Consider the following 17,955-nt stretch of genomic DNA (forward strand, 5'->3'; position numbering starts at 1 on the left):
TAAGAGTTTTCATTCTTATAAAAGGATAGACAGTAATCTAGTCATATAGGAAATTTGAAGAGGAGCACTAGGGAGATAGCTCTGGGATGAGTACTGGGGAGCTCAATAAGAAGTAGGTGCCATTATAAGCATTATTTTCAAAGTTAGGCCTCAATGAGAAGGTGACATCTGAGGGGAGACCAGAAAAAAGGTGAGGGGACAACCAGTCAGAGAGAACAGGAGCACAGGTATGTGCTTGATTTGTTTGGAAAGCCACTGAGATGACCGAGGGTTCCTCTGATGGAGATGGGAAGGCTTAGGAGGGTTTAGGTTAGGGATGTTGAGACGTTTGGCAAGTATATGAGTCTATATCATGAGGAGCTAAGCACAGCACAAGGAGATCAGTGAGGAGGCTATTACCATAATGTAGGTCTATATCTCAGACTTTGGTCATTACTGGGGAGTGGTGAGAAGTGGTCAGAGGAAGATTTCCTAGTGGATCAGACACAGTATTAGAGCAGAAGAATAAAGACAGGTTCATACACTGGCCTGGATAAGGAAAAAAATGAATGTAGTTCTCATACTCTGAGATGAAACAGTCTCTTTGTTTAGGGGAAATGCTTTTGGATTTTTGTTTTAGACATATTAAATTTGCCAGTGTGAGAGACATGCTGTGTAGGCATTTGGAAATAGGAGATTTTGAAGACAGGAGAAGGTTCTGGGTGGAAACAGTTCAAAGATGGAGCCAGGGTTTGTAGATATGAAACAAGCAAGGGAATCTAGGAAAGGGCCAGTAAAAATAGTGTTGAGTGTTTGAAAGAGAAAGGAGAGAGTAATGTGTTCACTGAGGTGAAGTGAACACACTCTGAACCTGAACCTGAACCTGAACCTGAACCTGATAGCATAGAGACCACAGGCGGCCTTAACAAGTGTGATTGATTGATGACATTCATGGTGTTGGGTCAAAACTTGTTGGAGGGTGTTCAAGAAAGACTGGGGAAAGATAAGTCTGCATTGTACCAGGCTGGGTTTTGTCAGGTACCTATGAAGACATAAAAGGCAAAGAGGAATGATAGTGAGATCTCAGAAGAGGAGAAAGGTGAGTATGTATACAGGAGTGGCAGAGAGTGGAAGGATGTAGCCTCAATGGATCTTAGCATGGTGGTTATTTGAGTGTGGGAGAGTTGGAATTGCAGTGATCTGTCTTCTGGGCATGACCATAGAAATGAATGTAGAAGCCAAGGTTGTTGAAAGAGAACAAGAAGTTTAAGGAACCCAAAGCCTTGAGTTTAGCCTTAGAAGAATCATCATCTTGGAACAAAAAAAAACATATTTGTTAGGGAACAAATATGATGAGAATAGTGACCGAAAATTTAAATTGAATAAAGGGTCTTGGATTTTTGTCAGTCCACAGAAGGAAAGGGGTTGGTATACCATTTGGAGACAGAAGCTCCAAACCTGAAATTCAGAGAGAAAATTTTGCCATGTATGTGGATTTACTGCAGAACTGGACAGTGACTTCGAAGAGCCACTGGATAGATAAGTAATGTTTCCGATGAAAACTTTCAAAGTTTTAGTGATAGAAACATTATGGGTTTTGGATAAAACTAATAACTGGAGGAGGCTACAATATATCTAAGGAATTGTAGTATTGCCACCAAGGCATCACTTATCAAAAAGGGAACTGGGCGCAGTGGCACATACCTGTAATCCCAGTGGCTCAGGAGGTTGAGACAGGAGGATTGCTAGTTCAAAGGCAGCCTCAGCAATGGCGAGGCGCTAAGCACCTAGACCCTGTCTCTTATAAATAAGGCTGAGGATGTGGCTCAGTGGTTGAGTGCCCTGAGTTCAATCCCCGTTACCAAAAAAAAGGCTGGGGGGGATAAATTTTCCCTCATGTAACATACTAACCATTAAGCAGTTGGTAATTGAGGAGAAATTCATTTAGAACCTTACTAAATTTCACATACACCAAAAATAAATCTGAGATTTTAAAGAGATAAATACTGTAAATAATTAAACCAGGTGAAAGTAGAATTGAATATTTATCAGAACTTTAGCAGAGGGAACATTTTTCAAGGTTAATAGGAAATAGAAGAAATCACAAAGGAGAATAACAGACTTTACTATGTAAAATTGTGATAATATGGGAAGGTGAATAGGTGAAGTTTGTAGCTAATGTATGTTTTGTATGTAATCATATATCCTTTCTGGGTTCCCATCCGACTACATCTCGCTCTTATACTTGTGTACTACAGTGAAATATTGGTGTTTATATGCTTGCATCTCAGGACTCTTAAAGTCCTAGAGAAAATTCTTGTTCATTTTTGTAAACACTACATTTATATTTGTTACACCCAATGCACAGAAAGATTTTCCATTAGTCACAAGACGTGATCAAATTAGTTCAAAAAGACTTTTTATATAGTAGACAGACATGAAGAAGCCTCACTTTCATTAATAATCAAATTAAAACTAAAGTTTAAAAGGCACTTAATAAATTATAAGGAAAAATCATAATCCTATTCTTAACAGGGAATTTTGAAGCAGACATTGTACATAGAAATATAAAGGCACAGAGGTCTTTGAAAAGCATTCTGCAGTATTATGAGAATCCAGACCTGAAGAATTCAGGTATCCTTTCCAGGATTCCCACTTTGGAATATCAATCTCAAGAGAAATAATCTAGAGTATGGAGAGTGGCACATGTACATGGTAGCATGAAAAACTGGAACCAATTATTCTTCAGTGATAACTTAGGTCTGTTTATAGTAATGAATGTTCTCAACGGTGTAGGATGTAGAGTAAAATCAAAGAAGTTGTGAAGTCCTCGTAGGTGATTAGAATATGAAATGCAGCATATCGTGCATGCATACACATTGTGATCCACAGAACACAATAGAATGTGAAAAAATTGCATTAAGCTGCTATTAAAGATTTTTTTAAGGTCTGATACAAATTTTGAATATTTAGCTTATACCTCTTTTTGAAAAAATTCTTGGGAAAGAACTAAATAACTATTGACTTCCTGAGGCACCAATGTTAGAAAAGGAAATAAGATCCCAAGCCTTCACATTTAGATAGCAAGATGGGTGTGGTTGTCATCACCATCATGCCTGACCTTTATTGATGCCATGATGTGTGCCAGGTGCTCTACTATGGCATTGTCATGTTTAATCCTCAAAATAATCCTATGAGAGTAGGTTTGTTGTTTGCTTAATCCACACGTTACAGGTGAAAAAACTGAGTCACAAAGAAATGAGCATTAATGTGATGCTTGATTTTTTCTGGGAACTCCATAAGAAAGACATGCTCCTGGCACCAGAGGTGAGATCCAAGTCATGAGAATAGCAGAGCCTAAAGATAACTTCATTCAGATAGTCAGCAGCTCTTGATCTCACTATGTGCCAGGAAGTCTGCTAAGTGCTTTCCCTACCATGTCTTGTTTTGAACTCAGAATGCTCTCTGAGGAAGGTCCAGTTATAAGTAAAGATACAAATTAGTTGAGGGGAAGGCCCCAAAGGCCACAGACCCAGGAAGTGTCAGGTTGTGGTTCTAATATATGATTGTGATACCACATGGCACCCAAGCTCTCAGCTATGCCTTGTTGCTTTGTCTGTAAAAGGAGTGGGCATTTTGGTCAATTAGGTGCTTTAAACTTTATAACCAATTAAATATCCTTAGTGGGGAATTTTTTCATGTTGGTTTTTTAAAAAATTTCTAGTTCTGATGGTCCCAGGTCATATGTCCTCAGATATGAAAATCCCAGGAACAATCAGCCCAGCCTGCAGAAAAGGCTGCTGCTCAGTGCCTACCCTTACCCAAGTGCATTCCAGGTAAGACATCTCACCACAAGCCCCCTGTCTTCTTCTAGATGTAATGGATGTAGCATGGTCTCCCCATGATGCCTGGCTAGCCTCGTGCAGCGTGGATAACACTGTCGTCATCTGGAATGCCGTGAAATTTCCAGGTCTGGGATTTTCCCTGCTGGTTGATGGCAGAAATGGGCTGCTCCCAGAAGTCCTGCCTGTTGGTGACTAGAGTGGGGTTGGGGAGTGGGCTCTGTCTCCTTAATCTCGGTGGCAGCAAGTGTATCATAGTAGCCTGGGATTTGTGTCTCTTCAGTAAACCAGGTCTTTTTTTCTTTATCAATTACGTTTGTTTAATATTTAAAAAGAAATTTATGCTAAAGAAAAAGAGTAACTGAGTGCTGGCATTAATGTTGAGGACCCTCAACTCCCACACATGCTTTGTGCCCCTCTTCTTCTAGGCTATGGCCTCAGCTTAATTGCTGTCTCCTTTGAAGCCCTTGAGCAGATGCTGGTTAACACAAACCTTATTGTGCAAAAAATGAACTTTTCCTATTCATGGTGCTTAAAGTCATAAGAGATGGCATAACCTGGCCTAGTGTTAAAGTTTATAATTAATAAAATATTTATATTCCCACTTGGTATCTGGAATATGTTTTCCTCATGGGCCAAAATCTATCATCCATGGACATGTATCCAAATCATTTCAGTTTTCTTTAAAATTCACCACTTACATGTGTGGCGACATTAAGTCTGATCACAGAGAGGGTTTTAGAGACTGGTACAGCATTTGGATTACAGATCTGTAGGAGGTACTATTCTGCAATTCTTTGTCTTAATGATTTACCAAAGAGTCACTTGGCCCAGGGCCCAAACCCCTAAATTGCTCAGCCTCTGTCTATTAGGGCTACTTACTAGGGCTGCTCACATCAGAAATACTCAAGTCATAGCCCAACTTGGCATAGACTTTTATCCATGAATGGCAGTCCTGGGCTATACTGCTGGCTGCAGGCAAGATGTGGGAACAGAATTGGCAGCTCTGGCCCAGGCCTAGCTCTCTTATTGCCTATCATTCTGGGGACATGTGTGACCCCACTGAGAGTATTAGCGGTGGCTGAGTGGAATCCATGGTATATGCCTCCTTGATGCAGTAATCTCTTTATTTGCTTTGGTGGAGAACAACCTAGATGGCTCTTCTGCTTGTGCCCAGGTGGGCTTAAGTCCCTTCTCTTGGATTTCTATTCTGTGACCCACTATCTCATGTATTTTATATAGAGAGTTACTGTTTTTCATTGAGGTAATGCCTGTATAAATTTCTTCTGTTTTTTTTTTTTTTTTTTTTTTTCTTCACAGAAATTCTTGCTACTCTTAGAGGTCATTCTGGCTTGGTGAAAGGGTTAACATGGGACCCCGTTGGTAAATACATTGCCTCTCAAGCTGATGACCGCAGTCTGAAGGTGTGGAGGACCCTGGACTGGCAGTTAGAGACCAGCATCACCAAACCTTTTGATGAGGTAACTGAGGAGGCCCAGGGTTTGGCCCCAGTTCCTGTCTGACCAATGAGAAAGGAACCTGACCATGATCCAGACCTTGTAGGTGAATGCATAAAGTATGGGGCCTTAGCAGGCCAGTCAGCTTTCTGTAGGGTAGGCCCCAGTTGTATGGTAAAAGTCTTTCCTTTATGGGAAGGCATTAAATGTCCAGCTTTGAATTGAAAATAATTTATAAATTTTAAAGCTGAAGAGAACCTTAGATCTATTCCTGCAGCACTGTATCACCCAACTCATGCCATTGTGGGAAGTTTACATTGAGCCACCCTACTGAGTGGCTTGTTGATGTGAGGAGAACATGGAAGAGACTGTTTTGAATGGTTCCTGGCCGTGTTTGTGACTTGTGCTCATTGACATCTGCTCTGTAGGCCAGTCAAATTTTTTTTGTGTGCAGATTTAGCAGTTTAGTTTGCAAAACAACTAGAGAACAGACTGCAGTGGCTTCTGTGGTATTTTACTCTCTCTTCCTTGAGTTCTGATTTCATATGGAATCAGCTCAAAATCACTATTATTCTTTAGATATTTATGAAGTGGCTTCTGTATTTAAAGCAATACTGGGTGTGGGGAAATAAAAGTAGATTGAGATGGAATCTCTCCCATGGACATTTACAGCTCTTCTGCATAGCACCTGTTTTTTTGTTTTGTTTTGTTTTGTTTTTTTAGTTATATATGACAGTAGAATGTATTTTGACATATACATACGTGGAGTATTACTTCCCATTTTTGTTATTTTTATATGATGTGGAGTTACACTGGTGGTATATTCATATATAAACATAGGAAAGTTATGTCTAATTTATTCTACTGTCTTTCCCATTCCCGTCCTCCTTCCCTTCTCCCGCATTCCTCCCTGTTCAATCCAGTGAACTGCCCCCACCTTGTGAGTCACTATCAGAGAGAACATTTGTCCTTTGGTTTTTTGGGAGTGGCTTTTTTCACTTAGCATGATAGTCTCTGGTTCCACATTTACTGGCAAATGCCATAATTTCACTCTCCTTTATGTCTGAGTTATATTCCATTGTGCATATTTAACAAATTTTCTTTACCCATTCCTCTGTTGAAGGGCACCTAGGTTGGTTCATAGCTTACCTTTTGTGAATTGAACTGCTACAAACATTGATTGTGGACATGTCACTCTAGTATGCTGATTTTTAAGTCCTTTGGATATATGCTGAGGAGTGGGGTAAGTGGGTCAAATGGTAGTTTCATTCCAAGTTTTCTGAAGAATCTCCATACAGCTTTCCAGAGTAGTTGTGCCAATTTGCAGTCCCACCAGCAATGTATAGTGTACTTTTTTCAAACCCTGACATCCTCACCAACATTTATTGTTACTTATATTCTTGATAATTGCCATTCTAACTGGAGTGACATAAAATCTCAGTGTAGTTTTAATTTGCATTCTCTTAATTGCTAGTGATGTTGAACATTTGCACAGCATCTATTAACCCTAGCACATTATCTACAGAGTGTGCTCTAGAGAGCATGTCACAGAGAAAGTGCCCTGCTGATACCTGTGAGCACATGTCTTCACATGAAGGCAGACATTTCTGTGTGTTAATGATGATATCATTGTCTACTGTGTGCTGTAATGGCCTAGGTTGGGTGATTGTATCAGGGAAGGCTTCTCAGAGCAAAGGAACACAGGAGTGAAGATTTGCCGGAAGAATAAACATTTGCCCACTGGTAAAGGGCTGGCTATAGAAAGAAAGTGGAAATCAGGAATTCAGTTTTCTCCAGTCAAAACCTACTAGACTTAGTCCTATATCCATTTCCTACAGCTTCTTAGTTCAGGTGATGTGGTTCTCACACCTTTAGAATCTCAGAGTTCTGCTGCCAGGCTCCTGGGGCAGCTGCAGGAGAGTCTTTTTTTTTTTTTTTGGTACCAGAAATTGAACCCAGGGGTTCTTAACCATGTAGCCACAGCCACTAGCCCTTTTTATTTTTGAGACATGGGTTTCACTAAGTTGCTTAGAACCTCACTAAGTTGCCGAAGCTGCCTTTGAATTCATGAACCTCCTACCTCAGCCTCCAGACCTGCTGGGATTACAGGCATACCACCACTGCATCCAGCTACAGGATAGTTTTGAGTACTAGGAGGAGCTAGTAGTACTCTTCAACCTCTGCTGGGGGTCATCCTACACAGGGTTCTGAGGCAGGTGATTTCATTGCACTTAGGCCCTGCTTTGTTTTACCCTTCTCTGTGCCATGAGGTCAAGATGTTAGCCCCTAAATCTTTAGGGGTAGCCCATGCTGACCTTGAGGTTGGCTTTGGACTCACATCTCGCTTTGCAGGATGAATAAAGTGAAGGGGTATGTTGCCTTAACCATCATGCCAAGTCAGGGGAGCAGTACCTTTGCTTCTGTGCCTACAGTTCAAGAGGACTTTATAGACTTGTTCTTTGCAGATATCCTCACCATTCCTTGGGTGAGGAGTCAGGCTCAAGGAAGCAGGTGGTATCTCATGGTCATCTGTTCCACTCTAGACTCCTCCTGAACTCCCAGATTTCAGCAAGGGAACTTTCTCTGTGGCAGCATTTCTTTTCTTTCTTGCCCATCCCCCACATTTTTTATTGTTGCATTATAGTTGTACATTTTGATGGAATTTGTTGTTACATATTTGTGCATGCACACAGTATAGCAATATAATTTGGCCAGTATCACTCCCCAGCACTTCCCCTCTCCCACCACTTGATCGCTTTCCACTACTGATCTCCCTTTGATTTTTAGATTCATCCCCACCTTGTTTTCCTTTTTCCTTACTGGCTTCCACATATGAAAGAAAACATGCGACCTTTTACTTTCTGAGTTTGACTTATTTCACTTAATGTGATGATATCCAGTTCCATCCTTTTTCCTGAAAATGACACAATTTCATTTTCTTTATGGCTGAATAAAACTCCGTTATGTATATATACCATATTTTCTTTTTCATCCATTGAGGGACACCTAGACTGGTTCCATAGTTTGGCTATTGTGAATGTGCTGCTATAAACGTGGGTATGCATATATTACTATAGTACGATGACTTCAGTTCCTTAGGATAAATACTGAAGTGTGGTATAACTGCATCATATGGTGGTTCCATGCCTGGCCTTTTGAGAAACCTTCATACTGATGTACATAGCAGTTGTCCTAATTTACAGTCCCACCAACAGTGCAAAAAGTGTTTTATTGTTTGTATTCTTGATGACTGCCATTCTAACTGGTGTGAGATGAAATCTCAGTTTAGTTTTTATTTGCATTTCCCTAAATGCTAAAAATATGGCCATTTTTTTCATATATGGCCATTATATTTCTTTTTCTTTTTCTTTTTGTTACCTGGGATTGAACTCAGGTGCACTCAATCACTGAGCCACATCACCATCCCTATTTTGCATTTTATTTAGAGATAGGGTCTCACTTAAGTTACTAAGTACCTTGCCATTGCTGAGGCTGGCTTTGAACTCTTGATCCTCCTGACTCAGCCTCCTGAGCTGCTGGGATTATAGGTATGTGCCACTGTACCTGGCTATATTTCTTCTTTTGAGAAGTATCTATTTAATTTGTTGTCCATTTATTAATTGGTTTATTTGGGGTTTTGAGTTTTTGTGTATTCTAGATATTAATCTTCTGTCAAGAGAGTAACTAGCAAAGATTTTCTCCCAATCTGTAAGTTCTTTCTTCATAGTCCTAATTGTTTCCTTTACCATACAGAAGCTTTTTAATTGGATGTCATCTCATTTATTCACTCTTGGCATTATTTCCTGAGCTTTAGGGGTTCTGTTGAAAAAAGTTGTTGCCTGTGCCTGTATGTTAGAGTACTGACCCTATACTTTCTTCTAGGAGTTACATAGTTTTTGGTCTAATTACAAGATCTTTGTCCATTTTTAATAGAATTTTGTGCAGGATGAGAGGTAACGATCTAGTTTCATTCTCCTACATATGGATAACCTATTATCTCAGTACTATTTGTTAAAAAGGCTCTCCAGAGTATGTTTTTGGCACCTTTGTCAAGGTTCATATGTCTGTAGATGTTTGGGTTTGTCTCTGTGTTTTCTGTTCCATACCATTGGTCTATGTCTGTTTTATGCCAGTACCATGTAGTTTTTGTTACTATAACTCTGTAATATAGTTTGAAGTCAGTTATTGTGATGTCTCCAGCATTGCTTTCTTGGCTTAGAATTGCTTTGGCTATTCTGTGTCTTTTATGCTTCCAGATGAATTTTCTATTTTTTCTAGTTCTGTGAAGAGTGTCATTGGTATTTTGAGGGGATTGCATTGAATCAGTATATTGCTTTGGTGGCATGGCCATTTTAACAAAATTGATTCTGTCCATCCATGAACGTGGGAGGTCTTTTTGTGTTCATCTTTTATGTCTTCTTCAATTTCTTTTTCAATGTTCTATAGTTTTCGTTGTAGAGGTTTTTCATCTTCTTGGTTAGATTTATTCCTAGGTTTTGTTTTGGGGTGTTTGTTGTGTTGTGTTGTGTTGTGTTTTGAGACTATGGTAAATGGGATTGTTTTCCTGATTTCTTTCTTGGCAGATTCATTGTTGGTGTATATGAAAGCTATTGATTTTGGTATGTTGATTTTGTAGGCTATTACTTTGCCAGATTTGTTTATTAGCTCTAACAATCTTTTGATGGAGTTTTTTGGATCTTACAGATACAGGATCATATCATCTGCAAGCAGTGATAATTTAACTTCTTCCTTTCCTATTTTTATCCCTTTATTTCTTTTCCTGCCTAACTGATCTGGCTAAAATTTGAAGCACTGTCTTAAATTGGAGTGGTGAAAGTGGACATCTTTCTCTGTTCCAGATTTTAAAGGAAACACTTTCAGTTTTTCCCCATTTACTATGAGATTAGCTTTGGGTTTTTCATATATATATTCTTTTTGATCTTGAGGTAGGTTCCTTCTGTTCCCTAGTTTCTTTAGTGTTTTTATCATGAATGGGTGCTGAATTTTGTTGAAGGCCTTCTGTGGCAGCATTTCTTGAGGATGCTTCATAGACCCTGTGTGCTGGGATTAACAGTGCTATGCAGGAGCAGTAGGTGAATGTGGAGTTGGGCATTTCAAAGGACTGACCTTCCTGCTGATTCCCACAAGCATATACCCACTGTGCTGTTGTTCTGTGTTCAGTCCTATGGGAGTGTAGAAGATATCACAGTTCCCATGCTCATGTGACAGAGATCCCTTTTTGTTGTGTCATCTGGTTGACAACTCTCCATGTAGTCAGAAGTTTGGGGTTCATGCCCTATCATCATATCTTAGTAAATCACAGTTTGACTTTGTCTTTGAGGCCCAAGTTTTGGTCACAAAGTTGACTTTAAGCTTCTTTCAAGCAAAGTTATTTCTTTCAGTGTGGAGGAACGACCCATGTACTGCGGCTCAGCTGGTCACCTGATGGGCATTACCTTGTGTCTGCCCATGCAATGAACAATTCTGGCCCCACTGCCCAGATCATCGAGCGGGAGGGCTGGAAGACCAACATGGACTTTGTGGGACACCGGAAAGCTGTAACTGTTGTGGTGAGTGTGCCTGGCCTTATGAAGTCCCGGCAGCTGTCAGTACCTTCTTGAGTGTCCTACTACAGTGGTTTACATGTGTCCTCTAGCCTGAGGGGTAGAAAGCTGTTCAGGGAGGCTCCTAAAGACTGGGCCACACAAGGGACTGAGGTGATGGGACTCAGAGTCAGCATATGTTGGTGTTTACTTCATTTTAAATTCTTTACACTTAAATATTTTAAAACAACTTTTACAAAATATAATACCTATGGATTTTTTTGTTGGTTGTTTGTGCAAATTGTAATATAGCAAATATCACCAGATCAGTCTTTGGTTAGAACAATGTAATTCTACACCAACGTTTTCCATATTCAGGTCTGCTCTCAGGTGCTCCAGCATGGTGCCCCCTTGTGTAACTCCATTGAACATAGAGTGATTCTGGGTACCCCCCAAACAGTGCTCTTATCTCCATTTCCTTCAGCAGTAGTCATAGGTGCAAGCTTATGCTGGTGGTCATGGTTTGCACATCTGGACTTGATGTGGAGGGTGAAGGTCTCCAGATAACTACTGCTAATCTTTGAGGCATGAAAGACCATTAATCCCTATGGATCACTTTAATTGAAGAGTGTCTTAAGATTAACCAAGGCCAGCTGTTAAGTAGCTGCAAATAACCTTTGAGAATTTGCAATCAAACAAGATAAATAGATTGATGGGTTTGGGCTGATGACAGAGTAAGATCATTTGGGACCGTGATCAAAATGGGCTCATCATTACTTGTTTAAATTAAAAGTAGATATCATATATTGTACTTCAAAAAATAAATTTTATAGTAGTTAAATTTTGCTTCCTCAAAATTTTTATCTTATAGTCTATGTTGGATTTTATTTGAAACTAAGGGCCTTGTTCCTAAAATGTGCTTGTGATTCTCATGGTCACTTTAAGAGCAGCTCTGTGAGAAAATAATATATGCCTCATAGGAAGCTCACAGAGCTTCATAAAGCTTTATAAAGCCCACTCATTAGTAGTAGAAACTCAATGAGTAGCTTTACAGTCTACCCAGTAGTAGTGGAAACTCAAGTCCAGGATTTTGTTTTTTCCAATTTCTGTGTAACCCTGGTCATTCCTGCCTGTCCCCTGGAGTGAAAACCCCTCTAGGTTACCTGACCCTGCTCTTAGAAGCCCTTACTTGGAATTCCAGGAACTCCTGCCTACCTCTTAATCCAGAACAGTCTTAGGGTGCTTGCAGCCTTTCCAAAAAGGCAACCAGCTTACCCTGAGAGGTTTTTTGTTTTTGTTTTTGTTTTGTTTGTTTGTTTGTTTTTATTTATTTATTTGGGTTTTTTTGGAGGAGGAGTTCAGTTCTTGGGAAGCTCAGTGAGATGAGAAAACATGCAGTCAGTACTATAGTTAGCATAGTATGTTCAGTTCTCAGCATTGCATATAAATAAATAACCACTTGAATCAAATGTATGAAATATGATATGTCAAGAACTATGTAATGTTTTGAACAACTAAAAATAAAAAATAAAGGTCCACAGTTTTGCCTTTCCCAGAGTGTCATATCGTTGGTTTATACAGCATGTAGCTTTTTCAGATTGGCTTTTTGGGGGGATGGAGGGATATCAGGGATTGAACTTGGGCACTAAAACACTGAGCCACATTCCCAGCCCTATTTTGATTATTTTTATTCAGAGTCAGGGTCTCATTGAGTTGCTTAGTGCCTCACTTTTGCTGAGGCTGACTTTGAACTCAAGATCCTCCTGTCTCAGACTCCCAAACTGCTAGGATTACAGGCACATGCCACTGTGCCTGGCCCCTGGGAGATCTTATGAGCCTCTTTGGCTGAACACATTTCTTTTTTAAAAAAATATTTCTTTTTATTTATTTTTTTAGTTGTAGTTGGAATCAATATCTGTGTTTATTTATTTTTATGTGGTGCTGAGGATCAAACTCAGGGCCTTGCATGTGCTAGGCGAGAGCTCTACCGCTGAGCTACAACCCCAGCCCTGGCTGAACACATTTCTGCTAGATAAGTATGACTGTGAACAACAAAGATATTGAGATGAAAGGGAATTACATGGATCAGTTCTCTCCTGCCAGTCCCTTTGGCCTCCCATAGGAGATGGAGAGTAAGCATGTCCTGGTCCCTGAAGCCCCTTGCAGCTTAGCTTCTCCCCCAGGTCCTAGGAAACTGACAAGCCAGGAAGAATTGATAGGACCAGTTCTAGTAGCTCCCATCTCTTTGACTTGGCTTCTGACTCCAAAAATCGAGCATTTAGGAATACTAACTTCAAGTCCTCATTCCACCATTTACTCATTTAGTTACTCTGCATGTTTTCTGACATCACTAAGTCTCCAGTGCACCATCAGCAAAATACCTCCTAGGTAGTTATAAAAATTATCTAATGCATGCTCAGTACTGGGCCTAGAGGCTCTGTGAGGAACTCCTATCAGTGGCTTGGGATTTCAGTGTGTCTCTCATGCTTAGGCATGAGGTATATACTTGATGCTTGATTACCATTTTAACATGTGTTACTTGGTTTTAGAAATTCAACCCAAAAATCTTCAAAAAGAAGCAGAAGAATGGGAGTTCTGCAAAGCCCAGCTGCCCTTACTGCTGCTGTGCTGTTGGCAGCAAGGATCGCTCACTCTCTGTCTGGGTGAGCCACCACACTGAGCTTTTGCTGTAGGGTGGGAGGTGTGGACTGGGAAAGTGGCAAGCTTGGAAGCCTTGAAGGGAGGAGAGACCCACTGCTATTGATGATGTTCAGTATGTACTTCACTGTGTACCTGGGATCAGCCCCTCCTCCTAGAAACCTGCAGGCTTTCCTACTGCATAGAAGGAAGTACTGACACAGCCAGAAAAGGCTGCTGAATCCCCAGCTAGAGCAGATCTGTGTCTAGACTGGGGGGCAGCACCTAGAACAGTTAGTACTATAATTGGCGTAGTGTATTTGCTTGCTTTGTATTGACATATAGTATATGTGAAGCATATTCAGTTTTGTAGATACAGTTTAGTGAACTGTCGTGCATGTTTATACCAGTATCACTACCACCTTGGTGCGGGTAGAGGGAGGGTGGGATCTTGACCAATTAAGAAGCCATCCTCCCTCCACCCCCAATAAGATAATCATCCTTAGCAGCCTCTTTTCATTTTGATGAGTTTTACCTGCTCTTGAACGTCATATAAATACAGTTGTGCAGTGTTTACTTTTTTGTGTCTTGTGTTTCTTTCCCTTGGCATAATGTTTTTGAGATTCATGTGTGTTGTGTATGTCTGACAATAGTTTCTTCCTGTTATTGCTTATGTAATATGAACATATCACAATTTGTTTAATGCATTTTCCTTTTGATGGATATTAAGATTGTCCCAGTTGTGAGATGTTATGACCAAAAACTGAAAAGAATATTCTTGAATAAGTCTTTTTGAATACATACTTAGGAGGAAAATGACTAAAATTTAACAAAAAGAGCAGGGCTGCTCTTGTAGCTCAGTAAAATCCTGTGTTCAATTCCCAGGACCCAAAACAAAAGAGAGAGTACCAACTATTGGCAAGGATATGGTTAGCTCGAAGTAATACATTACTGGTGAGGAAAGTGTTTGGCAGTTTCTGTTAAAGCTAAGCATATGACTCCTTACTAGACAGCAACCCCAAAGAGAAGGTGCTGACTTACTGCCCTGCACCAAGCAGATTCTCAGCAAATATTCAGTGACGGGTTGAGACATGAGAATTGAAGAATAAAACTGTGATAGTTTTCAAGTTAGAGCTCTGAAAGGCTATTAAGTTCCTTAGCTCAAAGGCTGATGATTTTGGGGGTGTCAGGGAGTGTACCGGGCATTGAACGCAAGTAGCACTCGACCGCTGAGCCACATCCCAGCCCTATTTTGTTTTTTATTTAGAGACAGGGTCTCACTGAGTTGTTTAGTGCCTCGCTTTTGCTGAAGCTGGCTTTGAACTCACAATCCTCCTGCCTCTGCCTCCTGAGCCACTGGGATTATAGCTATGTGCCACTGTGCTGAGCTAAGACTGATGTTTTATGACATGAGACATTTTCACTTGCAGTGCAGAAGACATGGCCGTGTCACTGAGCACTGAGGTCCCTCCTTGAACCCTCTTGGGTTTAAAATCTAATAAAGCCAGGTGGGCTGGGGTTGTGGCTCAGCAGTAAAAGTGCTCGCCTAGCAGTTACAAAGCCCTGGGTTTGACCCTCAGTACCACATATAAATAAATAAAATAAAGATATTATGTCTAACTACAACTAAAAAATAAATATTTTTTTAAAATCTGATAAAGCCAGATGTACATACAATAATTTTTTTTAAACTTCTCCATAAGCAGAATGGAATTGAAGTTATGGGTTTGAAGGTTATCTTCTGGCTAGATTTATTATAAAAAAATCTATTGAACCTAGGGGTGCTTTGCTACAAAACTATATCCCTAGTACTTTTTAGTTTTTATTTTGCGGCACTAAATTGCTGACGCTAACCTCAAACTTGATTGTCCTGCTGCCTGAATCACTGAGATGACACCTGTGCCACCATACCTGACTTTATTTTTCCTCAGAGACCTTGTATTCTGTATTCATTTAACACCCACCCTGGAACCTGAACCCTAGAGACATAGGGACCAGTTCAAGATGTGTTTTTCCTGGTTTATCCCATCCCATGGACCATTCATGCTACTGCTCATGTTTCTTAGAATGCCAAGATCAGGTGGTCACACAGGCTCCAGGTTTCTAGGGTACTTAGGTACATTTATGGAAAGAGAGGCAAAGCTATTATTTTTGTGGAATTAGAATTAGGGGGAGGACAAGATTCTTAATGTAGATATTAGGTAGCTCATACTCGAGCTTCCTCCCCGGACTTATGTGAGCACAGCTCCTCCTTCACCACACACCAATCTTAGGCTCTAAGTGTAAAGCTTAGCATCATAGCCTCCTGGAAACTCCAGGACAGAGCCCATTATCTGTAAAGAAGTGTGTTCCCATTCAACCCACAATCTTGCAGTGTTGGAAGCCGTGTATGAATTATGGGTTTGTTTGAGTCATCATAAGGCAGGGGTTGTGTTTTTGAGAACTCCTGTTGTAAATCCACGGGTTGCAGATTGCTGAGATTAAAGCTGACCCTACCTTAGGTCACAGCACTAGGTTCAAAGGCAGCCCCTGGAGGTAACCTCCCTAGCCCCAAACAACTTGTTTTTCCCATCTTCATCCTGTTTTCCTCAAGAAACCTACCTCATTGAAACCTTTTAATATATTTCCCCTTAAATAAAGAATTTGGGCCTTTTTCCTTTTTCAGTTCTGGTTCCCATCAGGGCTGGAAGACCCACCAGGCCCCAGCATTTAAAACTATTTTCTGCCTCTTGTTTTTCGTTCCTTATCGATTATTTTCAGGCTTTTTATTTTCCCAGCCAGTTCACACCCCCAAGCAGGAATTAACTCTTGGGGTGCTGGTAACCCTGACACTGTAGCTTAGGACACGGCAACAGGGTAGCCAGACACTTGTATGTAAGAGATGGAGTTAACCATAGTTGTAGAATAGTCAACAAAAGAGGACTAAATAGTGAACATGAACATGCTGATTATTATGTAGTCATCCAAACAATATTTTTACAGGCTATTCAATGACATACTCACTGTGCATTAAGTAAAAAAGCAGACACACTAGTGCCTTATTTCGAAGAGAAAAATAAATACTTGCAAAAGTTAAACCATAACAAAATAGTTCATCAAAGTAATCCCAGTGACTCAGGAAGCTAAGGCAGGAGAATTGAAAGTTCAAGGCCAGTCTCAACAACTTCGTAAGGCCGTAAACAACTTAGCAAGACTGTTTCAAAAATTAAGAAGGACTGAGGATGTAACCTGGTGATAAAGCACACTTGGGTTCCATCCTCAGTATACAAAACAATTTTTACAATAATTAACTTTGGGTCTAGATTAAAGGCAATTTGTACAGTTTTGTGTATTTACCAGGTATCTGTACATACTACAGAGTAAGCCTGTATGACTTTAGATAACTGATTACACCATGCCTTGGGTAATGTGTACAAGAGCTTTATGGGCCCAGAGAAAATGAGCTGGGCTCTTTTTGAGCCTCATCCCCTGCTTGGTAGAACCTCTAAGCTCCTCCCTGGAATGATTCCCTTCCACTCTGCCCTGTATATATAAAGCCATCTGCCTTGCCAGAGTACGGCAAGCCTTGAGATGGGACCACTATAGTGTGCATAGTTCTGGAAGACTTTCGTTTCTCACAGTAGCTGTCTGGATGGAGTTGAATAATACTATGTATGTCAGCAGAAATTCTGACCAAGACTTCTGGGCTGGTAGTATTAACTGAGCTGAGTACACAAAAAGGGGTTCTCAATTCCATTAACCTTTGCTCCTTATTTTGCAGCTCACGTGTCTGAAACGGCCTCTGGTTGTCATCCATGAGCTGTTTGACAAATCCATCATGGATATTTCCTGGTAAGGTGGATTCTTAAGGTATATAAACTATGAAAAGATCTGAGATCTCCTGCATATGACTAAAGCCAGGCAACCAAAGCATCCACAGCACAGACCCCAAGGTTCTGCTCATACATGATTCAGGAAATAGTAGTAGTTCTATGCCTGATATTGTGGGAATATCCTGCCCAAGGTAGAATATGCCAAAGAAAAATGCCTTCTCAGAAAAATTGTTATCCACATAGTTTTATAGTAGACATACTTCCTTAAGATATTATATAAATGGTTTAAAAAATAAGAAATAAGTTGAAAATTTTTACAAAATTCATGGTAAGAGATGCATTTTACATGTGCCTAAAACTAAAGGGTACCAGGGACCCTCTGGAATGTGATTATTGCTTCACTTTCTCTATCCCATCTTCAAGCCTCAGAAGGGAACCGTGGGTTTCCAGCAACTACCTAGATTACTATTCAGCCATCCTCACAGGCTGGCTATTGTGGCATTTCTGTCTGCCTCAGGCACTTGTCCACAGGCTGTTGACAGCTGTCTCTTTCAGGACTCTGAATGGGCTGGGCATCCTGGTGTGCTCCATGGATGGCTCTGTGGCATTCCTCGACTTCTCCCAGGATGAGCTTGGAGACCCCCTCAGTGAGGAGGAAAAGGTAGGTCCTTGTACTTTTACATGT

At 40.4% G+C, this 17,955-nt stretch overlaps 1 protein-coding gene across 4 annotated transcripts in view; it reads left to right on the top strand.

The window, feature by feature from the left end:
• Hira (histone cell cycle regulator) overlaps positions 1-17,955 on the top strand; it is a 96,948-nt gene that overhangs the window by 31,514 nt on the left and 47,479 nt on the right. For all 4 annotated transcript variants that reach the window (XM_076859527.1, XM_076859558.1, XM_076859614.1 and 1 more), the window contains 6 exons: positions 3,854-3,949; positions 5,142-5,302; positions 10,681-10,848; positions 13,371-13,484; positions 17,219-17,289; positions 17,826-17,931. In XM_076859527.1, the coding sequence (XP_076715642.1) occupies positions 3,854-3,949; positions 5,142-5,302; positions 10,681-10,848; positions 13,371-13,484; positions 17,219-17,289; positions 17,826-17,931 (716 nt within the window). The remainder of the gene's footprint in view (positions 1-3,853; positions 3,950-5,141; positions 5,303-10,680; positions 10,849-13,370; positions 13,485-17,218; positions 17,290-17,825; positions 17,932-17,955) is intronic.

The sequence above is a fragment of the Callospermophilus lateralis genome, chromosome 1 (genome assembly GCF_048772815.1).
Source record: "Callospermophilus lateralis isolate mCalLat2 chromosome 1, mCalLat2.hap1, whole genome shotgun sequence".
Lineage (NCBI taxonomy): Eukaryota > Metazoa > Chordata > Mammalia > Rodentia > Sciuridae > Callospermophilus > Callospermophilus lateralis.